The sequence below is a fragment of the Electrophorus electricus genome, chromosome 22 (assembly GCF_041902795.1).
Source record: "Electrophorus electricus isolate QZ-2024a chromosome 22, ASM4190279v1, whole genome shotgun sequence".
Classification (NCBI taxonomy): domain Eukaryota; kingdom Metazoa; phylum Chordata; class Actinopteri; order Gymnotiformes; family Gymnotidae; genus Electrophorus; species Electrophorus electricus.
The window spans coordinates 2,048,869-2,074,725 of NC_137518.1; the positions used below are offsets into that span (position 1 = coordinate 2,048,869).

At 44.6% G+C, this 25,857-nt stretch overlaps 2 protein-coding genes across 15 annotated transcripts; one reads left to right on the forward strand and one right to left on the reverse strand.

Annotated features, from left to right (window-relative positions):
• Positions 1-44: 44 nt before the first annotated feature.
• On the reverse strand, positions 45-16,546 carry rnf207a (ring finger protein 207a). 13 transcript variants are annotated; one of them, XM_081705759.1, is made up of 19 exons: positions 16,188-16,542; positions 15,165-15,355; positions 13,895-14,032; positions 11,931-12,057; positions 11,453-11,606; positions 10,735-10,816; positions 10,575-10,650; positions 10,161-10,286; positions 9,927-9,973; positions 9,522-9,594; positions 9,347-9,415; positions 8,714-8,782; positions 4,159-4,265; positions 1,735-1,912; positions 1,387-1,572; positions 1,231-1,282; positions 998-1,115; positions 795-887; positions 45-650 (listed from the first exon to the last, which is right to left on the reverse strand). In XM_081705759.1, exons 2-19 carry the CDS (start codon positions 15,353-15,355, stop codon positions 518-520), a joined length of 2,019 nt encoding a protein of 672 aa, XP_081561885.1. In that variant the 5' UTR covers positions 16,188-16,542; the 3' UTR covers positions 45-517. The 13 variants fall into 13 exon arrangements, 12 of the variants coding, with proteins under 12 accessions (XP_081561885.1, XP_081561886.1, XP_081561884.1 ...); XM_081705760.1 differs by having other exon boundaries at positions 45-653; positions 11,453-11,597; positions 16,188-16,541; XM_081705758.1 differs by having other exon boundaries at positions 45-653; positions 8,714-8,779; positions 16,188-16,541.
• A 751-nt stretch (positions 16,547-17,297) lies between these two features.
• Positions 17,298-25,346, forward strand: rpl22 (ribosomal protein L22). 2 transcript variants are annotated; one of them, XM_027025090.2, is made up of 4 exons: positions 17,298-17,362; positions 18,196-18,300; positions 18,701-18,825; positions 25,153-25,346. In XM_027025090.2, exons 1-4 carry the CDS (start codon positions 17,351-17,353, stop codon positions 25,295-25,297), a joined length of 387 nt encoding a protein of 128 aa, XP_026880891.1. In that variant the 5' UTR covers positions 17,298-17,350; the 3' UTR covers positions 25,298-25,346. The 2 variants fall into 2 exon arrangements, with proteins under 2 accessions (XP_026880891.1, XP_026880900.1); XM_027025099.2 differs by having other exon boundaries at positions 17,335-17,362; positions 18,199-18,300.
• Positions 25,347-25,857: the final 511 nt, after the last annotated feature.

Here is a 25,857-nt window from a genome sequence, read left to right on the forward strand (position 1 = left end):
AATACTTTGGTTATGAATTGCATCAGTAATTATTTCCCCAAACATCACTTTTGCATTTTTTATTTACTCCCCTCCCCTTCAATCCAGTCCATAAAGAATTTCATTTCTATTGTCATCAGTAAACCACTCCTTTTCTTTTTTATACTCTGTTTTAACACATAATTTAAAGTACAGTTAAAATATCATTGCTATGACAAAAGTTGGTATTTCATCACTTACATTTTCCCAACCATCTTTTAACCTGAAGTTTGTGCACAACGGAACCGGAAGATCACTTCCTCTCCGCATTAATCACGAACATAACTCATCGCGTCCCTTTGCGCTTCCATCTCCGAGATGTTCTGTAGAAAAGCATAATCCACTCAGCAGATTATTCTTGTGCGCTTTTGTCATTTCATTTGCACTGGCTCATAAAAGCCCATGAAAGAGCATTTATAGTGTAAGATGCCCATCACACAGCAAACATCACTGCGTAAACGTGCTTGAGTTTCTTGTGGCAGCTCTGTGTCAGCGCGTCTTAGACGTTTCTCTGCTTGTTTGGCCGGCAGCAGTCGGTGCTCTTTGCTGGGGTTTCATTGGGCTGTAGGATCACAGCATTCTTACTCCTGTTCGAATCCCAGTTGTAGATGATGGAACAGCCATCGTCATTTCTACTATGGGAAGAAATGCAATGAGAATTAGTAGTTTTCCTCCCAATTCCAGATCTTCACTTATACGTCCATTAAACAATGGATACAATTCTCATAGTTGTGAAAATTTAAATTCATATTTTATTATTTTGTGATCAAGATTACCCATGCAGTGATTCAGTGTTCACTGTTATATCCTCATAGATCTTCATCATGGTCTCACTGCGATCATCTTCATGTTCTTTCAGAACCTGGAACCTAAAAGCAAATCAGCACCATTCTGGTGCATTACTGGTTTATTATTGTGGTTATAAATGATTAGATTTGGCTGAAAGAGATGCGAAGGGGATTATAAGAGCTGAGGCTACCTGGGCTCCAAGCGTTCTTTTACTTTTGCTATGGACGAGATATACGGTCCAATCTGACGTGCGATGGTTGTCAAGTAGGAGTTTTCCTGCTTCAACTGCAGAAGATCACAGAGCTGTGCTGAGACAAGACAACAAACATCACGTCATCTAAAGCATTCGGGTAACTCCAGACCTCTACGACTGGCTGAAAGAACACCAGTTGGATGAGAAGGAACACTGATAACATCCTTTACCTTCATAGATATCTTGCTCATTAGTGACCCTTTGTAAAGTCTCTTCCCACATCTAAAAAAAACCAAACAAAAATGCAAAAAAAACACATGCATTGAGATGAAGCCTTTTCGCCAACTTCACTCTACCTCGTCACACAGCGACAGGGGCTGCCTCACCTCCTGGAGCATGGCCCTGTGGGTCTGCACGGCAGAGTACTGAGACGCGATCTGCCCATCCACGTGCAGGGAGCGTTCCAGTATCTCCCCCATGGCGTCCGTGTCGATGAGGGAGTGGTGCTTGGTCAGGTCGCGGTGCAAAGCCTGCACCTGATTCTTCAGCTTCCGCACCTCCGTCTGCAGAGCCTGGTCCAGAAGGACAAGCCTTAAAACCGAGCGGAATACTCGAAAGACCGACCACGCGACCCGACTTCAGCTCGGCGTTCCGTTTAGCCAAGCCTGGAGACAAAAACACTATTACAATAATGGCCCAGACGCGGCGTTCCGGACGGCTGCCGACCATCTCACCCGATAGCTGTTCTCGTAATTCCGGCAGTGCTCGGCGAAAGGTGTGTCCCCATCCTTGGCCACCAAGACTTTGGTACAGACGTATCGACGAGAAGCGGCTCTGTATCCCAGAGATGGACCCTGCAGCATGGCACTGAGACAGGAAGACTGACACGACATGGACCGAGCAGCCCACAGCCTGTGGAGGGAAACGTGGTCACCATCTCCTAGGTGCTGACCTGCCATATAACAAAGCGCCCTCTGCAGCAGTGGTTCATATGCTAGTGCATGTTAAAAAACACAGTCACGGAAAGCTGTTTGCCTTCAACGGCTATAAGAAAAGGAGCGGAAAACAAGGTGTCATCACAGGATCGTCTTTGCATGACGGCTCATTCTCTGTTTGACAGCCTCTCCCTCTCTCACCTTAGTTTACGCTTGCTGATTCTCAGGCAATGCAGTCTGCATGCAACGCGTCAGCCTATAAATCATGGGTAGGTATTCTGCGATCAGGCATTCTGACAGGCCGATTCACAATGCCAGGTGCCAAACAGCTATTCAGGAATCTTCTGTGTGCATCTCAGTTTCACAGGGCTATTCTTAAAACACTTCAAGATCATAGTTTAAAAAAAAAAACTTTTTAGCAGCTCTGAAAAAAGAATGCTAGACATCCATTCAATTATTTAGTCTTATCAACAAATATAAACCACTTTAGAAATTAAGGAAGTTAACTAAACTGAATTGCACATAATCACTAGGCCTTCCACAAGCCCATTCAGAAAGGAAAGAATGCTCTCCCTACGACATCTCAGAAACCTGCTCCTTTCTCAGGCTCAGCCGATTAATGCAGTGCATGTCCAACTGAAACATACGACAATAAAAATGTTTGGTTTTTTTTGTTTTTTTTAAAAAAGAGAGAAGGTGGATTACCGTAATGGCGAGGGTCTTTAATTAAGCTGATTGCTACACACACGCACCTGCGCTGTGATGGAACCTCCTGGGAAGAATCTCTAGGTGCTGCTCGTTTCAGCCGGACACCTATACTGTGCACTATCTGTAAGCCCCTCCCACTCATTTGACCCCTACCAATTTAAGACATCGCCACTGGCAACAGCATCGGGGGGTGGAACAAAAGCCTGAAGAGTTCCGTGTAATTATGATATAAATAGTGAGAGGAGCGGAACGGCGGGCTGTTGCCATGGCTGTGGGAGAGCGGGAACAGGCGGGTTTGGCGGCAGAGGGGCGGGACAACCTATGAACAGCACACGGGATTTATGTGGAAAGTTGCTGGGGGCACCTGCTTCATCCGCCATCCACGGGGGGTGGGGGGGATGAGGAATTCTTTGCGGTCACCTTTGCCTTTGTCAGTAGACACCGCACATGTGCAACACTGTAAACACGATTTAATGCCAACAGATAGAAGACAACAAACGGGGATTGTGGGGGATGGGGTGGCAGATTCCAGGAATGAGAAATCCCAAGGAAACCCTACTGTTCCTGCCATGAAAGGACACGCAGTCTCAGCTGCGGCGAGGACTGAAAATAGAGACTGGTGTGAGCCGGCGAGTCTGAGGCTATTCTTCGTTTACCACTTCATACACTTAAATTTCTCAGAAAATGGTTATAAAAATATAGACCAATATATTAAGCCAGTGAGAGGGATCGTGGCATCACAAAGCCCCGAGTCGCTTTTGGATTTAGTCCATCTGCTTCACAGCAGAGAACTGGAGATAACCCAACGCGACCCCTTTATTTTCAAAGAATATCAATCTGATCCTGGATCAGATCCTTCCTCCTCGTGCTAGCCATGGCCACTGAGTGCCAAAAAGCAAAGGTGAACTAGGAGCTGTGCTTTTTGCTTTTTTTTTCGTGACAGTCGATCAGGCAGCAGTAACATTGAGCCTCGCTCCCAGGATCAGAGCTTTCCTAGAATCCCGGCTCCACTCACCCGAGAGCCAGTGTTAACACCTCTGGACCATGGCTGGCTCATACCTGCCACATTAGAAAGGGGTTACAAATCTGAACAGCTTAGTGACAGACCGAATGACTTCAGGGATAACATCGCTGCCTTCTTCTTGTTGTCTGTTGTTGACACCTGCTCAGTGAATGCACTGGAAATGAATAATGCACTGAGAATGAATCTTAGCCATCATTTCTTAAAAAGTTACCTCTAGAGCTTTATGACGTCTTTCAACCCACTGACGTACGCACCAGTCAATATATAGACATACCAGGAATACTAAGGCTATATTTTATCTGAGTACAAACTCATTTATCTGATTTTGTGTTGATCGGTTCAGAGCATATGATGGTATTCCTCAGTTTCTCTAAAGAGAAACAACTTCCTAGAAACAAGCTTTTCCTTGATTTATACAGCTCAATAGTGAGGATAGCCTTGTGTGAATGCAGTCTCTCTGAAGTCGGCAAAAACACGGCGCTGGAACTCACAGGCTGCCCCCACTGGCTCCCCTGGGTACTGCACCAGACCTCTGTAGTCCAAGCGGGAGCAGGCTGGCTAAGCAGCGTGCGAACTCGGCATGGAAATCTGCGTTGATCTGAGAGAGAGGAAATCGCAGTCAGAAAGGGGTTTACACCACCATACTTTCAGTCAGATGTCAATCTGATGAAGTAGAAATTAGATTACCATCAAGCTTGGGGGGAAAACATTCAATTTCTTTAAATTAGCTATTGATATCCCCTTTAATACTACTGCATTTAAAAGACTATAGGTATATTGGCATTTTTTATAAGACTACAGTATTTGAAAACCTTTTTGTTTTAAATGCTATATATGTAAATCCCTTATGAAAGAATGTTCAGGATATACTGTAATATCTCAATACTGCCACCACTTCAAATTACCGTGGAAGCTCAGCAGTTCTTTTTAACTGGTTTGGGAAACTCCCAGTGCTTCCAGACTAAAAATTGTGACAGTAGGAATTCAGCATATTCTCCAACTTGAAAATAACCAGAAAAAAAAAATCACTGGGTTGTTAAAACTATCTTTGGCAACAGATAAATCCGGCAAACGCACATAATGCCTGTGGGATTTACGAGACCCTGCTCTTTTTACCCAAAGGTCACACATGCATGAAAAATGTTTCTCAGGTTCAGAAAACCTCAAAGTGACCAATCAGTAGAGGTTTACAAACCTGATAAAAGACTCAGTGAAATTCTTAAAAGGCCAAATGGTGGTGGTGGGGGTGGGGTGGGGTGGGGGTTAAAATTGATTAACACTGAAATACTTCTTTCTCCATCGGACAATGTAACAAAATTGCACTACTACAGTACTGTTGCTACACATATGGAAGCACAGCGAAAAGCCTTAGTTGAAACTTCCACCACTTGGTAGTTCTCATCATTAGCCCAATACCAGTTGTTACTACGAGTAGGTTGGTATTTATTCTAGCCAGGGCTTTCCACCAAAGTTCTCTCAGAGGCACTGGTAAACTGCGAGGAAATATGCTGCACAGGTGTGGAGCTGCTGTGTGGAAAAAAAACTGCATTGGGTAAAACTGGAGACTGGCTGATGAGGTCAGCCACAATTCTCTGGAGATGCAGGCTGGGTTTCTGGAGCAGTAGGTTTTCCCAAACCATACATGCTGTTCACAGGGTTAAAAACATATAGGAGTATGACTTTGCTGGAAGATGGCAGCACATCCTTGGGTTACATGGTCGTAGCCACTCTGAAATAAGCTCAGATGCAGAAGGCATCATTTGTTGGGGATGATTACTGGTAGACCAAGCTGATTCTGATGGAATAGCCTGCATAAATCACCCACTTTGGGTATAGTTGTAGTTGTTACTGGATACAAATCAAAAACTGCTTGACCCAGAAGCAGCCATTAGCTTATGGTCAGCCTGAGTTGGTTGGTACTGGGTGTAAATATACCCTCGATGCTTTTTTTATAGCCCACACCTTGATGTCCATTTAGGAAATACTCGAAAGCAATCAGAAGATCATAACCAGGCTTCACCATAACAGGCATGGGCGAACAGAGATGGAGTCGAATGCAGTATAACGAATGCAGTTTAATAGAGAACAGGGACAATCCAAAGAAAGTCAAGACATGGGTAAAAGGTAACGTCCAGAGAGTAATCAACAAAGCTATCAACAGGGAGCAGGCAAAAGAGTAAATCTAACATACAGGCAGACAGACTAACGAACGTAACCAGGCTGATAAACAAAGAACACGTCGTCTCAGAAACGTAAGGCAGGTAGAAGAGACTTCACAATGACCGAAAGAACACATGGGGCTTATATACTAGGACAAATGAGGACTAATAAGACACAGGTGATTACCATGACAGGTGGAGATACTAATAAGGGGGCAGAACCAAAAGAAACCAAAACAACAATGCACGAGGAAACCAAACTAGCAAATAAACAAAACGGGTAGCTTCGCTGTGGGAACCGCGATGCCAGGGAGGGGCGAATGTGACACACAGGTTTTTGCTTTGAGAGAGCTGTTAGCAGCTTTGAGAGGAGAAAAGGCTTACAGCCTGGGCATTGTGGCTTTGTTGCAGAGTACTGGAAGGCACGTAAGGGCTTCGTTCAGACTGGGAGGAAGTCTGTACCGTTGATATGGTAGGCTGATGGCTTCCTCAAATGGCTTGATCAATGTAGTAGGCTTATAAGCAATGAATAAGTGTACAGACAATCTGGATATAAGGAGATCTGCTCTGCCCTTACTTAGAAGGTACCTGCAAGTTTTGGCTAATGATGAATAATCAGTGAATGGCTTGGTGCTTGAGGGAGCAACAGCACCCAAGCCATATGTACGGCCCAACTGTATAAAGCCATTCTTCGAGTCACTTGAAGTTACTTTAGAAGAAACAGAACCATAAGTGCACTTCAGGGAAGAGAGCACAGTTTGATAATTACTTTGTAGTGGTTAAGAAACCATTACTTGCAAGATGGCATCATGGCCTGACTGGGAACTGCTAGAGGACATGTAGGTTGAAGCATATGAAGTTCCAGATGCGCTGTAGACACACAATAGTTTGATGGATGTAGCACGTTTGTAGCTGCTGTGGATGTTGAAGCTTGCTGCAGGTCAGAAGACACTCCACACGGGCTTCTCATCAGTTGTTACTGGGCCCACTACAGAGGAAATGGAGTCATGTGTACTCTTCTGGGTAAAAGGCCCATCTTGATAGACGCCCTGTCCTGGATTACCTTCAGATGACTTAAAGTTACCAGCTGGCAGCCTAAGAGGTAGGAAGTAGCAAATTACAGGCATGGAATCATAACCAACACCAATGCTCAATTGGTAGCTGCTGTGACCAGGGCTGGCAACAATAGACTGCACAGACCTGATAACAGAAGGGCACAGCCTGCATCAGAGGCAGTTCTGGAGGAGCCGGAGGCGCAATCTTGTTTTATAAAGCTACACAGAGAGCCATTTGATACATCTGACAAACTTAGATCAAACCCGACATCCTTGGGGGACATCATGAGCTGGTAGAAACCTCGCGATGGATCAGTATGTACCTGTCCAGTCTGGCTTTGTACCAGGTTAAAACTGCTGGCTAAAGGTCTGGAACTTGGAGAATTAGACGTGACCACTGAGCAACTGTCACCCAACTGTCAGTTCATGCCCACTTTTTCAAGAGTTGTCGTACTGCCTCAGCCTAGTTCGCATCAACATTCCCAAGTTGACGGCCATATTCGGAGTGATGGTAAACTGAACCACAGGACAGTATTAATGTACATTTCAGTTTGCCAGTGAAACACCACTTACCAGATACAACACTGACGTGCACCACAAGATTCAAGAGCATCAACCATGCTATCCTGCTGAGGACGCAGCAGCAGTTAACTCAACGGGAGAGGTTTCACAAGAGCAAATAAAGTAATGCCAGAAGTAACCTCTCCGAATTGCAATGTGTTTTCAGCCATTTTCTGCCAAACACACACACATTTACCAGATTTCCAAACCACTTCCTCAGCCCTCCTGTTTATTCTTCCAGCAACAGCCACGTGCTAATGGGTAGCTGGACTGCAGATTCCAAACCCCTGCTCATCACGGGAGGTGGCAATTAGCATTTACAATGGCACCAATAATTTTACCCTCCAATTCCACATTTTTCAAGATCTACCCGAGTACCCTGATATTTAAATCGAGTGGAAATCCAGATACTAATAACATTCCTGGCTATGCTTTGAAGAGGGCGAAACACAGGGAAGTGAAAGTCTTATAAAAGTGCACAAATTTAGAAGCGACACCAAAGCAAAAATAGCTTGTAGATGCAGGCTTTACATTCTGAATGTGTGAAGTGTTGTATTAAGTGCTACAGGACCACAGAGAGGGACTCACAGGCTGGCAAACTGACAAGCCTAATTAACAGCCTGTTTCAGTTCAAAGTGAATCACGGCTATGCGATTACGTCTGTGGAAAGGATTGTTTCACATAGCAGACTTGTCTCACAAAGAAAAACAGTCCTTTACACACAGAGTATGTTTGACTAGTCATGTGATAAGGGTGAATCATGATGTTAAACTATCTAGAAGCTTATATTAAGTCATTTTCAGGCCCATATGAATATCTTATTTCAAATATGAAGGAATCTTCTAATCTTTTCCACCTCTTTGCTCATGTGGGATGGAAGGTAGCATTCCTGTTTCATAAATTACTATCCCTGCATTCAGGGATAAACCCAGGGATTTTTGGCCTCATGAAAAAGATATCACATTGGGCATTGGGCCCCACCACCTAATAGTCTAAATCAGTTACAGGCCCTTACAATATACATATCTTTTTGTTTGTTTGTTTGTTTGTTTTTTTGTGGGGTTTTTTTTTTTACATTTTTAAATTTTAATCTTGTTTTGGTCCAGTGTGTTAATGTCATAATTCTGGACTGGTATGATGCAGCCTGTTGCCATGTTATCCCATCTCTGTTCTGAATAAGGGGTCCATAGGTGGGACCCTGATGGGTGTCAACTAGGTTCTAATAAACTGCTCTGATCTATGTCTCATGTGGCGCCGTGGGTGGAGGTTACCCTGGAGCTCTGGGCAGGGCAGAGTCGGTGAGGCAACCTCACAATCCTGTGCAGCCTGTCCATCAGCTGCTGTGGAGGAACAAGACGCAGGATGAACGGAGGGCGGGCGCCAATAGAGAGAGAGGAAGGGAGAGAGAGAGAGAGAGAGAGAGAGAGAGAGAGAGGGAGTGAGGGAGAGAGAGGGAGAGAGAGAGAGAGAGAGAGAGAGAGAGAGGTGGGGTTCAGTGAGAGAGACAGAGAGAGAGAGAGTGAGGGGGGAGAAAGAGAGAGAGAGAGAGAGAGAGAGAGAGGGCGTGAGGGGGAGTGAGGGAGAGAGAGAGAGAGAGGGAGTGAGGGGGAGTGAGAGAGAGAGAGAGAGAGAGAGAGGGAGTGAGGGGGAGTGAGGGAGAGAGAGAGAGAGAGAGAGGTGGGGTTCAGTGAGAGAGACAGAGAGAGAGAGTGAGGGGGGAGAAAGAGAGAGAGAGAGAGAGAGAGAGAGAGAGAGAGGGCGTGAGGGAGAGAGAGAGAGAGAGAGAGAGAGAGAGTGAGGGGGTTCAGTGAGACAGAGAGAATGAGAGGGAGTGAGGGGGTTCAGTGAGAGAGAGAGAGAGAGAGAGAGAGAGAGAGAGAGAGAGAGAGAGAGAGACCACTTACATAGCCCATGTCGAGGAAATCGTACTTGCTGGCCAGGCTGAGAAACGCCGAGCACACGAGCAGGTGGACCTGCGACAGTGAGGATCAGATCGGTACCGTCCTGATCCCGCAGGTGTTGCGGGTACGAGAGCAGAGGCACGGGTACGGAGGTTGTGTGTAGAAGGGGCTGACGTACCTGGAGCGTGGGCAGGAGGGCAACCAGATAATAGAGCTGCTCCTTCAGGACCTTCTCCTCCTCCTCATGCTGGCTGTGGATAATGCCGGTTTAAACCACTAGCACCAACTAATGAAACCGTGCATGCACAGAGCACACGCAGACTTTGATTTTATCGTTCATCCATAATCCATCTATATATTAATTCCTTTTGTTCGACTTTGGCGGGTCTTGTTAAGGCACTCGGACAAACGGACAAAAAAAAAAGAAGTCTTTGGCTTAGTTTCTGGAAGATCCAGCCTGAGGGAACTTCCAGGCAGGGAAGTGATTGGGAAAAAGGGCAGAGGCTAAAAAACCTCATTGAAAGACGTCAATAGAGGGTGTCCTGGTAGACTCTGAGAGCTTGGCTGAGAGAAATCAGTTTACCTCTGAGCAGCTTTTAACAGGATTCTCTTCCTCTCTGCAAGGTTCTCCTGTATGAAGAATAGAGTAAACATTTCACACAATCTACAATCCATCCACAATAAGTATATTATGAGCTTGTCCTACTCCGTAATTGGTTTTAAATAATTGAGTATCTACATGAATGATTTGTGTGAAGCGAACTTGGAACGTGTCACCCATGTGCCATGTATGCCCCCTGCTGGCGAAATGTCCAACCTGCATGCTGTTGAACAGGGTGCAGATAGCCGTCTCCTCTTCCTGCTCATTGGTGCGCACCTCTCTGATCATGGCCTTAAGCTGGATGGTGGCCTCCCGCGCCGATGTCTGGAGCTCCTTCACAGCCTGTGGGGAGGAAGGAAAGGTCGGCTCAGGACAAACGCCGCTTGCTCGCGCGTAAATGCAACGCGCTGCACTCCGCACCCTCGTGCCCCTGCGCACTTCATTGGGACGGCAAAGTAGAAGCTACGATACACTCCAACGCCCTTTGTGGCCCCTGCACACTTCACTGCAGTTTGCTTCCACTCCAGAGAATGGCACTAAGCGCGTTCACGAAGAGTGCCGGTACCATTAACCTGAAGTGGCACTCGCTTGTTAATGGCAAGCGAGACCGCAGCCGCTCGCGCGTCTCACCAGCATGGCCTGGTCCAGTATTCCGCAGCCCTGCGCGTATGCCGTCTCGATGTCCATACAGCGCATCCGACCCTGCCTGCCGACGCAGAAAGGCCAGAGATCATGTTTACAGCAGTGCGCCGGGGCTTGGGCCGCGCTTCGCAGTCGCTGTCGTGCTTACACTTGCATGTCCCTGAAGCACTTGATGCAGAGCATGGATTTCTTCTCCGTCGAGAACATGACGTACAGCTCCTCATGAAGGGCTAAGAGAGGAGTCAATAAAGCAAATTTGAAACGCGGATCTTACCGGATTTTCAAGTGTGTTGTGTGTCATTTCCTGAATGTACTGGGCTCACAAGGCATCTAAAAATGCTTTAACAAGATTAGATGCCTATTTTATACCACAGAATGAAAATGTGTACCACAGAGTTGCTGTGGACACCTTTTTTTAAAAGCAAGCACATGAAATTCTGGTCTTGTGGGCTCAGGGTTCAGATGTGTTTTTTCGTGTTCAAGCAGAGAATTTGACACATCAGTTTGTTACCAGCTTTAGTAGGTCTAACGGAACTGTAAAATTCAATACACGGCTGGACGTGGGCTCTTCAGAACTGGAGCTTGTCAGTCCCGTTTTAAAGCAAAGAGGTTCGCGCTTTGTTAACCGCACGGTAAAACTTCCTACATATAGCGCAGCCTTACTAATGGCTTCAGTCCTGATATGTTTACCACATGCTACACCTCATTAGGCTTAAATTCAGTCCCAAAAATCTTCAGCAAATCTTTTTTTTTTTTTTTTTAAAGTTGTGGTCTAGTCATTCACATCTGATTATTTTATGTCAGTGTATGAACCTCTCCTTTAAAATCCATACAGACGTGTGGAAGGGACTGGTGTGGTAACTCACAGCACTTCCTGTGACCTTCCTTGGCGCGCTTGGCTAGTGAGACGATTTCATGGCAGGAGAACATCCTGGCTTTGTGGGTGATCTCTCTGCACGGACCACACAGGGGCTGGCTGCATGTGTTACAGTAATACATAGCCCCATTGCTCTGGCCACACTCACACACACACACACACACACACACATTCAAACATTTCAGTATAAAAGCTATGCCTGTTAAGGTAAAGAAACGCACATAATTTTGGTTTAAAGATTATTTATGATAGATTATGATAAGTCTTGTGTGTATGTTTTGCAGAACATGTGAATGTTATATGGCTTATGGTTTGTAGGTATGTTGTATATGGGATTACATAACGTTGTCATTTAATCCCATATACATTACTTCATAATTTACATAACTTCATTCATTCATTCATTCATTGAAGTTTGGAAATGTGTGTGTTATATAAGGTGTTATATGATGTCATGTGTGGCATACCTGAGTGTGGCATTCCATGTCACAGTTAGCACATTGAACTACACTGTCCGTGGAATCGTCTACCAGGAACTTCAGCAGACGGTCTTCAGGAGGGAGAGCATTTATTCCCTTTACAACTGAGGCATATCTGGAGAACACACACACGCACGCACATGCGCGCACACAGACACACATGCACAAACAGTAAGAGTACGAAAACCACTGAGTTATCGAGTTTTCTGAGATTACAGACTTTTGCATCATGACTATTTTTACACGAGGGAAAAACTACTGGCAGCACTTTCCAGACATAATCAAGTGCATACGATAAACTTTTTATGGATATCAGGTTTGTGCATTTGTGAATGTATTATGTTTCCAAATGTTCTGGCACATGTTCTGTCACTCTGAGAAAAGCAGAGATGTCAGGGCCAAACGAAGCCCAAGGGTGCAGACTAAACCACTAACGCTTTTACGCATTTCCTTGTTAATATTAACACACTTCTCCTTATGCCTCGCCAATAAATGATTCAGAATTCATTGTACCCTTTCATCCAATTACAAAATAAATGATTTTCTGATGAACAGTAAAATTAATCAGAGCTAATCGGAGGGGGGGGGACCATTCTTTGCCCAAACTAATGACCTAAATATGTCCGCCCAGACGCTACCTCCATTCTCCGGTTTGTCTTGTTTTCATAGCAACCAGCTATTCTGTGCCACTGACAGCAATGCAGGTTGTAGGAAGAGAACAATAAGACAGATGTGAAAAGGCGCTCTGCTGTTGTGTTAGTCCTTCAAATCGTCGTCAAAGCCCAGCATGGCTACTCTTTCAGCAGAGATCAGTGAACGTAACAAAATGAAGCCAATGTGATTCCTGCAAGCACCCACGAGCATACTAACGCTCTATTTTCATTTATTTATGCCTTGGTAGACGTTTTATCAACTGCACAAAGCCGGTTTCTTTTCTGAAATTCAGAAGCACATTACGACACACGTGGAGTTCACCTCCAAAGCTTGTGAAGACACGTCTTTCATAGTTTGCTTCAAAGTTATAATTCGCACCAATGTTACAATTAAGGTTATAAACAAATAGTGGTTTCAAAGTTAATTGTTAATCTGTATAACTTGTGTAAATGCATTGAGGGGTTTGGTGGGGTGTTTCACAACAAAATATTTGACTTAATAAGTGTTGATTAATATAGCACAGAATATTTTACAGGATTATACATCCATTCATGTGAAATGGAAAATGTGAAATAAATGTAAATTGTGAAATGGAAATAAATAACTTATTTTATGCCTCCTTTTTATTGTTTTGTATGTTAAGAATTGTAGAGGCTCATTCTATAATATTTATAACTTACGCATATGTCATATGTAAATCTTATAGAAATTCTTTGGACATTTTACATATGAGTCTTGATTGCTCTTAAGGTTTTTCCTTTTCATTCGTGACATACTAAACATCACAGAATATGTTCCATGTGCTACCGTTCCCAGCTGCTTTTTATTGATTACTGGGCAGCAATTTGTAATATTTCATCAGGTTGTGATGCTTTTGTTCTTCCACGAACATCCCACCAATCACAGACATGCACATCCAAAGCAGTGCACTTCTAATCCCCACAAACACAGCATAACCATAACAATGCGGTTCGTAACCATAACAACTCCGCTGTAACAACCACAGATATACCATACCAGCGATAGCAGCATTCTTCTAACATCAGCCAAAAGCCAAACGTGTACAATATTCCTCTTTTTTGAGGAATGCCATGTTACTACATGTCACGAGTGACTTCCGGACAGGAGATGAAATGGGTCATCACCAGATCTCCTTTAATTGCTCCGAGCCTCAAGCTCAGCGTATCGCAGTGTGCACTTGCCAAGAGGCTTTCCGCGTGGGTCTATTGAGGTATGATCTTATCGGCGTGCCCACCATGCCAGGGGTTTGCCACGGGGCTAAAACCAGAGCTGGGCACCTGATGCTGCAGCTGTTGCCTCTACTCAGCGCAGGGCACTCCTGCCTTTTACCCAGCATGCACCATTCCAGGCCCCCTCTCACCCCACGTGGACGCAGTGGCCTTTGGGCTGTTGTAGGAAAGGGCTTTGCTGCTGCACTGCAAACGAACAAACACAAAGTATTGAGAAATAATGACTCTGTGTCTTCCTAACGTCATTATGCAATGCGTAACAGATTACCTAGAATAAAGGTGGGGAAAAAAAAAACAAAACAACATTTCACATTTGAATAAGTATAGGTTTTAGCAACCTTTTACACCGCAACATTTGAAACAATGTTAAATTAGCATTGCTTTTGGCAACAGTAGAATTTAGGAGTAATTACTCAGTTTAAAATACAGATTTGAGACGGAAATGATTGTCAGATTCACCAGAGTCACTAGTTATTGAATTTAGCATTGACAAAGCCTTTGCATTAATCCTACTGGACCCTGGGTCAGTAAGACCCATCTGGCAGAAGCCAGCATTGCACAAATGAAACCCATTACGCTTGGCTCCTTCCTGCTGGGGCCACACTGGATCGAGAGTGTCTGTCGTCATTTCCATTTGCTCATCCTCTCAAATCCAATGTAAAGATACTCTCTGCATTCCAGTCTAATTAAATCAGGGTTTGTTTTTTTTTGCGTTTTGCCCGTATGTACAATCCAAGATGATTCTTCCCATAAATGTGTTTGTGTTTACATGTAGCATGGGCGGATTCAGCTTCGGATGTGATGTCTGCTATATATATGCTAGGCATGCAAACAAAAAAGTGTTGTGCTTTCCTTTTCACACACGGTGCAGTTGCATTCTGTTATTGCACTAATGAGGGCTCAGGTGAGCCCATCTGTTAGCCTGTGATTACGCTGGGAGCTCAGAGAATGACAAGCAGCAATGCTGCGCGGCCCCAAGGGGCCAGCGGCTGGTATAGAAAGGTGATCTGGGATCAGTTCCTCTGTAAAAATCCAGATAGATAGATAGATAGATAGATAGATAGATACACACTGCAGTCATACCAGCTTCAATGCAGAAGAGAAGCAACACTTAACTGTAGCTCCCATTACAACGAGCTTCGGTATGGTACCATTACTCAGAACATCTCACAATGCGGCTCACGTTACTTGACACTGAGCCTTAGAACACTTAAAGATCAGAGCTAGAAACAACTTTGCACAGTTGTGCAGGCCCAGCCAAAATAAACACGCCCATCACATCTGCCCTCGCAGTCTGAGAGGGAGATTTTCTACATACCCACAGAGGGGGCAGATGAGACGATTGCCACTTGCTCTGCCATCCAGGCACCTGGCACAGAAGATGTGGTAGCAGTCCAGGAGACATGGCTGGCGATACTGCTCACGGCACAGCGGGCACACCAGGGGGTGGAGGGTGGCACTCTCCAGGTCCCACAGGTTGTCAGACAGAGAGAGAGTAGTGCCTGCCATCTGAAGGAAATTTCACAGAGAAAATGTCGGAATACTATCATGAATAATGTAACATTGACAATATTTCAACAACACAATACTTTGATATTGCTACATGCTAGCAAAATATCAGTGAGTTTTTTGAAGCATTTAAAAAAAATTTAATTGAAGTAAAATTAATTTAAGGGAAAAAAATCATTATTGGAACTCATTGAAATTCATATCAACAAATTTTAATAGTATTCCAATTTCTCTATTTATTTTATGTTTACTTAAATGTGCCAATAAATATGACATGTTTATGACAATAAAAATGCTAAAGTACAGTTTATCCAGAACCTGTTGCTTATATTAATTGAGCCAATAAATCAGGAGAGCCCTGTAAATTAATGGGCGAGGTTAATTATTCTCCTTTAAAGAAATAGATCAATGGTGATAATTGTGTAGAATAACTCAAACTAATACGATTTTATTGATTTTCCTAGGAATGTTTGTCATTCAGAACTAAAGCAATAGAAACCAAAAGCTAGCAGCCGCATAACAGAATAAACAATATAACAGTATAAAAAGTAAACTAAAAATAAAAACACTGCTAGTCAGCATTCCTTATTCGTATTATATATTTATATATAAAAATAAAAAACCCATGTGTTGTCAGTAATATGAGATATGATGTTATGCTAAGAATGAACTAGTGACACTTACACAAAAACGTGGTTTCTGACCATTCACTTTGTTCAGTTTTATACAATTTATGATCAAAGTAGCCATGACGTCACACACAAATCCTCTTTACAAGAGATTTTTCATCGAATTTGTACAGCTTTCTAGCTTTAGATGCTAAATCGCTTACCTCATCTGCTTTAGGACTATTACCAAGACAAAATAAACACAGCAGTCCAGCTTGGTCTTGGATTGCTAGATAATCCCATATCCTAACGCCGCTGATGGGCTCCAGGATTTCTCACAGGCAATGAAAAGTCAGTCCCTCTCTTGTAGCTCTGAATGGCCTGATAGCGGCAGGGATCGAGTGAAGGTGAGGAAAAGACTCCTTTCCTAGCCACACGGCCAGCGACCCTCGGTGAACCGCGCAGGGAGGGGTGTCCTAACTACTACCTACTGGAGGAATGACAGCAAGACTGGGACCTTTCACAGGGGATTGCGGTGCCAAGCAGCTGACATCCTCCCGGCAGAAGCGCGCCCACTGGCCCGACCTAAAAGAAACCAGATACCGGGGACTTCTGCTGGCAGGTGCTAAATTAAATCTACACTTCCATCCTCTTTTGCTGTGGGGCATCGCTGTCCTCTCATTGTTACATACATAGCATACGCAGGACTGAGGCCAGCTATTTGGTGGGCTAACACTGTAGAGAGACAGATGAGACCTTATTTCTTAATGTGGTCATAACATGGACACTTGATATCTGTTATGAACAGATCCAAAGGGATATAAAAACCTAGTTGATCAGTAAAGTACACTGTATGTCTATAATTTGGGGAAAGAAAACACGAAAATAGAGTTTCATGTTTGGTGAGGCATTTTTGATGTCTTGAGAGCCAAGGTACTAGATGCAAGTCTAGAACAGTCATAAGTCCAGAATCACCAAATCCTTTATTCCAGTGTTTGTAGGTATATAAATAAGTAAATGTATATAACTAAGTTTGTAGGTATATAAATAAGGGAAAGAGACCTGGCCCTTTGATGCAGTCTCAAGTGCTTCTCGACGCATCCTATCTTGGCTTTAAAAATAACTACGATGCCAGCTTATCCATCACTAGGATTTTAGTAGCTCTATAACAGAATGGATTTTATTAGGAACATAATTATTACTCAAAAGCCGAAATCAACAAGAGCCAAAAAAACCCCAAAAAACCCATGGCATTCAAAAAGGCTTTTAATCGCCCCAGAGCTCCGACCGCTCGATTACATCCATCATATCTGTGATCGATTTAGCGACCCAAGTTCAAAGCGCATGCGCGCTGTTACCTTCTTCCTTTCTTCGCACAGTGTCGGCCATGGCACCGTTTGTAAGTACTCGCACGTCCGAAATAGTCCGATATAGTTTGTCTGCTCCCGTAGGGGTTGCTGAAAATGACATTGGGCTTGGTTTGTGATGGCCACCTCTCTCAGACCGTGGTTAAAATCAGTTAAAACGCCAGCGGTGCTGTTTTAGAAAGGTTTGTTTACGGGCGATGCGAAACGCGGCCTGTTCGTGCACCAACCACGTGTAGCCTCCAGGGTTAGCGGCAGGAGAAGGGGTTAAGCACTGATCCCAGACCTACAGATCCGTACAGCCTTTTAATAAGGGCTGTACACGATCTGTAGCCTCCAGGGTTAGCGGCAGGAGAAGGGGTTAAGCACTGATCCCAGACCTACAGATCCGTACAGCCTTTTAATAGGGCTGTACACGACCTGTAGCTTCCAGGGTTAGCGGCAGGAGAAGGGGTTAAGCACTGATCCCAGACCTACAGATCCGTCCAGCCTTTTAATCAGGGCTGTACACGACCTGTAGCCTCCAGGGTTAGCGGCAGGAGAAGGGGTTAAGCACTGATCCCAGACCTACAGATCCGTACAGCCTCTTAATTAGGGCTGTACACGACCTGTAGCCTCCTGGGTTAGCGGCAGGAGAAGGGGTTAAGCACTGATCCCAGACCGGCAGATCCTTACAGCATTTAAATCAGGGCTGGACACTCTGGGCTTTTGCGTCTGTCCTAGGCTGTAATGTGTCTTGGTTCCCTCCGTTGGTGGTTGTATTCTCGTTAAAAACCTTGCGTGTGTGTGTGGGTGTCTGGTATGGGGATGGGAGCTGCTTTGAAACGTTTGGTGACGATGCCCACACTGGAAATGGTTTTCCTTTCAGAAGAAGCCAGTAGTGAAGGGTGGTAAGAAGAAGAAGCAGCTTCTGAAGTTCACCCTGGACTGCACCCACCCCGTGGAAGATGGCATCATGGATGCTGCCAACTTTGTGAGTACGCAGAAGGGCCGTTTCACTGCGCAGTCCACACGTGTTGGGTGTCGGCACGCTGCTTTTTAAAACAGATTTATGCCCACTTTGGTGTGAAATGATAGTAGTGTCGCACGCAGACGGTTGTTCCTGTAGGAGCTTTGTCCTTTTGTAAGGTCTCATACAGTGTATGTGAATATAAACTGTTACTGATGTATCCCTGTGCACCGATGGCTTTGATGAATCAGAAATGGTTTGTTGATCAGGTTTCCTTTCCAGTGAGTGGTTTTATGCAGAGTTGACTGCAGATTTTTCAAATCCACGCTTTAGGTCACAGTCAGCGGCTAGTTAGTGTTGCATGGTGCGGCCGTGACGCGATGGAGCTGTGTGTGATCCTTGTTCCCCTTGTTTCCTGCTGTAGGAGCAGTTCCTGCAGGAACGCATCAAGGTGAATGGAAAAGCTGGGAATCTGGGTGGTGGTGCGGTCTCCATCGAAAGAAGCAAGAGTAAAATCTCAGTGACCTCAGAGGTCCCCTTCTCCAAGAGGTCAGTTTGGCATCTCGTGATCGAGTGCTGCACACCACTCGCATGGTACATTAGACCCATCCTTCTGACTCAGGGCGATGCTGAAATGTGAACACGCGATGCGCCGGTTCACGCCGGTCTTTTCCCCGTCACGAAGCTTTTGAGCAATGTTGGGTGTTAAACGTGATGCAAGTTAGCCTTATAAAGATGTCGAGGCTCAAGAACAATATTCGGATGTTTTTGCATTGCTGGCCTCGGCTCCTCTTTGCAAAATAAAATAAACTCAGAACGAGTCCGTTGAACAAAGATTTTAAAAAGTAACTATTGCATAAGTGTTTTCAGCTGCATGAGTAAGATGGCAGATTGTTTTAGCTGAAGTGTCGTTGGTTCAGAGGATATGTGGAATTACGTTTTCTTGATATGTTTTTCAATAGATTATTTTAGTCATCGGGTGTTCTGCTGGATAAGAATTGCGTCTTCTCTTTACTGATGCTCTTTATTAAAGAATACTTTAAAGAACATTTTCTGTAGTGCAAAAACAAATAACTATAAAAATGTATTTTGAATTATTTTTAAAAAAGGTATCTGACATTTTTCATGTGACTTATTTTTCCTCTATGCGTGTTTCAGTATATGTGCACATCCATTAGCACTCTGTGGTCCATTAGTGATGCTAAGTGATATAAATGGCAAACACAGAATAGTTTGGTGTACACGCCTGAAAAATGTGAACCAGGTAAAATGAGTTGATTTGCCCTTCGCTGCTTTCCCTAATCTTTCCAGTGCACTTAATGAGCCTCAACTGTTTTTGAAAACAGTAGCTAGATTTCTCAGCATGCAGAGCAGTTTGGTACTTCCCCAGTGCACAAAAGGTGAAAAATGTCAAATGTAACAATTCTGCCAAAGAGCATGACGAGAGAATTGCTCTCGTATAATTCAGCAAGCTCGCGTACTTGGCCAACTGGCTACTTTGCTAAACATCTGTGAAATGGCAGCGGCAGGATGCGCGATCCCTCCACTGCACGACCCCGTCCCTGCAGCGACGAGCTCGGTGTGATGGCCCGGCCGGTTCGGACTGGCCAGGCTCGATGGCTACTTTTAAGTAAACCCGTTCGTCCGTCCTCTCCACTAGAACCTGCTCGACCTCACTGCTGTGGGCTCACGATTATTGTTAGCATCTCCGTTGTTAATGATTCAAGAAAATGCGCAAAAATAAAATGTCACTTTTGGCTTTGGTTTATCCCCCTGCCCTTCTGCAGTAGAAGTAATACAATATTGCTTTAATGTTTCGGTATGCTCCCATATTTTTTGTTGATGGCGAGCCTAGTATTCATCTACTGAATGGCTCGATGTATGTTTTGCACATGTTGTGCACAAGGAACACTGGGGTGTAGGAAAATTGTGGATCTAGCACTAAAAGAAGCTTCAAGAATTTGCATCGTTGGTTTGTAGTAATTGAGTTGCTCAAGTTTCCCACCGAATCGTTTCAGCCCTAGACACTTGTATCCCTATCACGATTGCCACCGGCCCAAACTCCCTCAATTTTCCTCTACTTCCTTTACTTGGTCTCGAACACAGTGCAGGTGCAGAAAGACAACAATCTCCCCTTCTTAAAGGAAAAACGATTTAACTTGGATATGTTTTTTTTTTCTCATTATATTTAGTTTATTTATGCAGTGGACAGTTTGTGCAGTAGAATCTAAGGATGGATTTTACATTAGGTCCAGGATTTGGCCAAGCTTGGATTTCAGCATGTCAGCTTGTCCAAGAGAGGAGAATTACACTGTCCCGCTTCCTGTCCTTAGGAACGTGCATCCCTGCATCCACAGTATGAAATTCTGTCCCAGCACAGCCGAAGCTCACGCGTTCGCCGCAACCAACTCGAAAAGCGGCTTTTCCAGGTGTGGTAACTGTTGTGGAAAACGTTTGTGATCCAGCCCAGAGGAAGGACTTCTGTTATTTTGCACGCGTCACCCAGCCTGCCGAACGCTCCTGGGTCAGTCTGCGGCAGACCAACACCCAGCTGCTGCGTAGTGCCTTTAAATCTGTTGTACCAACACGGAGGCATCAGCTAAGCCCCATACACACACTTTCACCTTTGACAGACTTGCCTTATCTCGAGCTTGTGGACGAGGGAGGATTTAGACTGAGTTAAAAAGGCTGCTTTGATATCCATGGCGTTGTCATTTTCTCATGAGTATCGACGCTATGGCCTGTTCATTTTTCACCTCATCAAACGCACTATTATTGTCCACCACAGTTAAACTATTTTATCCGAAATGAATAACTCCTCTTTGCCAGCAGGCACGTTGTTTACACGAATCTGCATGTCTGTGCAACATTTTGCATTGTGTGGAACAATTAAAATTGTTCACAAATTACACCAGTTACGTTTTCACGTAGCCTTTCTTGCTCAGTCAAGACCTTTTTGCTATGTGTGCCTTACCTGTTTCTCTGTCTATGTAAGTAATTTGTTCTGCTTTCAGAGTAAATGTGGACTCTGAGCTCTAACTACATCTGCTTGTGGTGATGAGTCAGGCCATGCAGTTTGCATCGTCGTTCGTGGGGCTCATCACTTTCGGTGACTCATGGATATGAAGTTGCTCTGACTAAAAGTGTCTGCTATGCGCATAAGTGTCCATCATAGTAGACTTAACGTCTTGAAACGTGCTTTGATCCTCAGCAACCATTCTGGCCTGCCTGTGTGTGAGGGGGGGCGGGACTTCCGACTTTCAGAACACAAGCGTAGGTTCCGTCACGGGATCGTGGGGCGTGGCCTCCGACCACACACAGCCCTTCTCATTCAGCAGGACAGACGCGGCCTCGGCTGCTTGCCTAATCCCCTCCGGATTCTGTTGGCGCATCCCGCTGATTACGCGCCTCTAAACGGCCGTTGCACTTTAAATGCGAAAAACAACAAATATATTTATAATACCCATTACAAAACGTACACAGTATGGACCATGAGGATGTTTGTGGTTTGTTTTTTTGTTTTTTGTTTTTTAAATATTTTTTTCTCTCTAGTTTGTGACATTTGTTTTATCAAAGTTCCTCATGCTACTTCAAGTCTGATTTCACAAAAATAACCCAATTATTCGCAATGACTGAAGTGGTTTACAGTCACACTTGGGTTCTTGGTGGTCACTGGACTCCCTGCACTAAATCGTGCAAAGCAGTCGATTGCATGAAAATACCACACTCCTGGCTCTTGTTCATGCAAGTCCACTGCCGCTGTTTCGTTGCAACTTGAGGCCGTAGTCAAACCCACAAATATGGTTTAGTTTTTTTGTTTTTTTGAGCATTTAAAAGCGTTCACCATCTCTGTAACGTGAGCAGGCCAGTCGTTTTTGCAGTCCATCTGCTGAAGCACACCCAGACTGCTTACGCAGCTTAAGTGGCACGATCCGTTTTTCCTTCCACGTCATGTTCTATCACAATGTGTCGCATCATGAATTTTAATTTTTCACAATTTCTTACAAGTGCTCGCCTTAATCCACGTTAACACAGTAGTGTCTTGAAATAAGATCAAATTGACCCGGTTGCTTTAACATTATGGCTTTCATTTCCAGTGTCCAGGAACACACCTGCTCTTTTCAATGATGCTTTGCTTAAAAGCAGTGGAATATCAACTGGGCCCACTTCAGTTTCTGTTGGACACTTGGTCTGCCCCATTGTGGCTGGAGTATCTGAGTGTACAACTGTTCCACACCCAAACCTGGAAGCTTTGACACGGGTTGCGTTTTCCTAAATTCAGCCTGGTTTAATCCCCTGTCGTACTGATCGAGCCCTTTCTCCTCACACATTTGTCAAGTCTCTACTTAAACCATTAGCCAACACTCTAATACCCCTTTTTTATCACCTGAAGTGAATCATATTCATGCCAAATGTGAATTTCAAAATTCAGAAAATGTTACCATTGCAAGTCAGTTCTGTTCATAACTGTTGCAGTGGCAGTGTTTTGAAAGCCTTAGAGTTTCAACAAACATTTTGCTCCTATTTTTACAGTACTACCAGACCTAAATTAATGTTTTAATTCACGTTTTGACTTGGGAATAATGCATGGATTAATTAATCCCTTCACTTTTGCTTTGAACTGCAAATTTTACATTTTAAACCGGTCTTTCAAGTCTCGGTCATTTATTCCATCTTTGCCTTGATGCACTCTGGGGTCAGATTGCGACACATTCAGCCCAGCTTTGACAGTCTTGTCATAGATGACAGATTTACATCAGCAGAACTAGATTTGAGTGTTGGGAAAGAAGAACCGGCCTTGTAGTGTGATGTAATCGTAGAAAAGTCATGCGGCGCCTGGGATGCCTCCCGACACCCCGGAAAGTCTTGCGTGTCAGAATTTTTGTACTTTTCTGCCCATGTTGACAGCACCTGCAATGTGTTGTAGCTGTGATTTTGACGGTTTCTTGACCCTCCTCCCTGATGGCCTACATCACACAAGAATGCCATTGATTGGGGGGCATCAGCTTATAGTGTTGTCAGGACTCCCCACTAAGATACGGCAGGAATTTATGGCTTTGTGATTGCCTGGCGACCATCATGAAGGACAAAAATATCTCACAGTCTCTTCCTGGCATCTGACCCGACTACTACAAAGTCTTGGTCTCACTCAGTGTGTCCTGGGCTTGTTCTCGACTCTGCTCTAATGGGCTCTGACGTTGGACTGCGGTCTGTGTGAGTGCAGCGTGGCGCAGGTCTGCTGCCGCTGGCTGACGGGGCAGAAAGCGCGGCCCTTGTTCGGCGGTGTCCGGTTTCCTGCTGGGCAAATGCAGAGCGGCTGCGCCTGGACACGCGCTCCCACACTCTGCTTTTCAGGTCGGCAAGACCTGCACCTGTTTTTATAGCTCCATGTCTCGCCTCACCCCATGGACGCGTCGTTTGCCGAGACCTGTTTAGAATAGCAGCAGGTTGAAGCAAGCTACTAAAAATGGCCTGTAGCTCCTTGTTAGCTTGGATGTTGGAATTGGTGAATTTACACACTTGTCACAAACAAAATGGGGAGGTCTGCCTTTGCTTTGTCGTTATATCGTTGTTTTAATCCGCTTCTTCTCCTAAAATGATTCTGTGATTAAGTGAATATTCAGTGCTACCAGTGCAGACTCTGACTCTTCAGACGAGGAGCATCTGTGATTGTAGTCCCAACAAGAAAATCTCTTTGCGGGTTTCCATCTTGTGGGTCGTGGCGTGCGAATGTTCCTGCTAGGTGTACAGAGGACTGATAATGGACAAATCTCAAAATGTTGTAAGTTGACAAATGGGCTGCAGTATAACTCATGACAGCATGACATGGTTATTGAAATTGGCCTTGACGGTTATTTATTATTTGTTGATGTGAAAATGCTTGTTACCGAGCAGTGCCACGTCAGAAGCATTTCACAACATACTCTGTCGAGAACTTTTAACTGCTGCACTGCAGACATAGGCTTTAAAAGCCCAGCCACTCGAATGACCGGCCAGATTATTCTCTTTTCCGGTTTCTTGTGGATTAGCAGGGCAGACGTAGCCGTCTGGGATTTCTGTGTTCAGGACGAACTGCAGCACTAACCCAGTCCAGGAGTTCATTAAGATCCTGGTTTCTGATTAGTTTAGGTTTAATTTCAACCCGGTGTGGGCCATTCGTTCCTTTTAAATCGATTCTACTGGTCTTTCTGTTCAGATGATGTGGTAGTGTTTTGTTTTTTTGTTTAATCAGACCACTCTGTGCATTTTTGTTATCCCAACTCATTTAATATACACTGATATGACTCAACTAATTATGGAGATCTTCAGGATCTGAGTCAAAAATAAACCTTCACACAGCTTCAGCTTGGTGCTTTGAGGGGAGGCCCAGGTGTCGCAGGACAGTGCTGATGAGATCACCGTGCTGTAGGCCCTGTGAACGCCAGTGTTTCTTGCACACCGTGCATGGCTTCTCCTGATCCCTACCCTCACTGGAATCTCATGAAGGGCTTGTTAATTAGCTGAGGAGTTGAGTTGAGTGTGTCGGAGCAGAGAAACGCTAATGTTCAGAGGTGCTTGAGATCAGAATTGGGGAAACTGTTGTATACAGGCTTAATCCAGTGCCAATAAACTATTTGAGATCCCAGCTAACTCCAGAGCCAGTGCACGAAAATAGATTTTACTTCAGATTTGCTTTAAAGGTATGAAACATTTGTGTTTACAACTCTTCCATGTTTGGAATCTTTAAAAGACTGCTTTACTTGTTTTAAAATTATTTTAATTTGCAAATGCAAGTTCAGGCTTTTGTGAGGGTCTGTTGACAGTGTCCGTGGCATGCGTCGGTTTCACGCCACTATCGTGGCGTTGCCAGTGAAGTTCTCCTGTGTTTCTTTGTAGGTACCTGAAGTATCTTACCAAAAAGTACCTGAAGAAGAACAACCTGCGAGACTGGCTGCGTGTGGTGGCCAACACCAAGGAGAGCTACGAGCTGCGCTACTTCCAGATCAACCAGGACGAGGAGGAGGAAGAGGACGAAGATTAAATCTGTTATGTTATTCTTTTGTAAATTCAATAAATTTTCAAAAGAACCAGTCCTTGTTTGCCTTACATTTTGCCTTCTGAGTTGCACTGAATTGACAAATGCTGGAGCAGTTCATGATGTCACCTGCTTTTGGGGTTTTCTTTTTACTCGCGTTTGCATTCCCTAATGGGGCGACGTCGCCCGTGCAGCGGCCAGCTGCAGCAACCCTGCCTGCAACACCCGCGAGCTGCGCCCTTCCCATTCACGCGGGCAAGAAAAAAGGCGCTCGCGCACCCCAGGGCCCCCTCTGATGCTCGCTGTGGGCTCGTGGCCTGCGATGTTTCTTTGTTTCGTTTGGTCAGATGCGCTGCGTCTTGCAGCTGTGGTAACCTTGACAACCGCTCGTGCGCCTTGCTGGCTGCCCTGCACGAATGGCGCGTACGACGTATTGTCAGCTGTACAGTAAATGTTAGGTTTATTTACCAAGCGCTCGTGGGTTTTTTTTTTTTTGTTGTTTTTTTGTTTTTTTTTTTGCAGCCGTCGCGTTTCTAAAATAAGCGTGTGCACACCTCGTTTTTAAC

Bases quoted from the DNA above. Each gene is read 5' to 3' on its own strand.
- rnf207a (XM_081705757.1), bottom strand. From the start codon at position 15,355: ATGGCAGGCACTACTCTCTCTCTGTCTGACAACCTGTGGGACCTGGAG. The intron at 14,033-15,164 runs GTATGTAGAAAA...GTTCGTTTGCAG, and splicing joins CTCATCTGCCCCCTCTGTGG to TGCAGCAGCAAAGCCCTTTC. The intron at 10,651-10,734 runs GTAAGCACGACA...CTGCGTCGGCAG, and splicing joins TGCTTCAGGGACATGCAAGT to GCAGGGTCGGATGCGCTGTA.
- rpl22 (XM_027025090.2), top strand. The intron at 18,301-18,700 runs GTGAGTACGCAG...TTCCTGCTGTAG, and splicing joins TCATGGATGCTGCCAACTTT to GAGCAGTTCCTGCAGGAACG. The intron at 18,826-25,152 runs GTCAGTTTGGCA...GTTTCTTTGTAG, and splicing joins GAGGTCCCCTTCTCCAAGAG to GTACCTGAAGTATCTTACCA.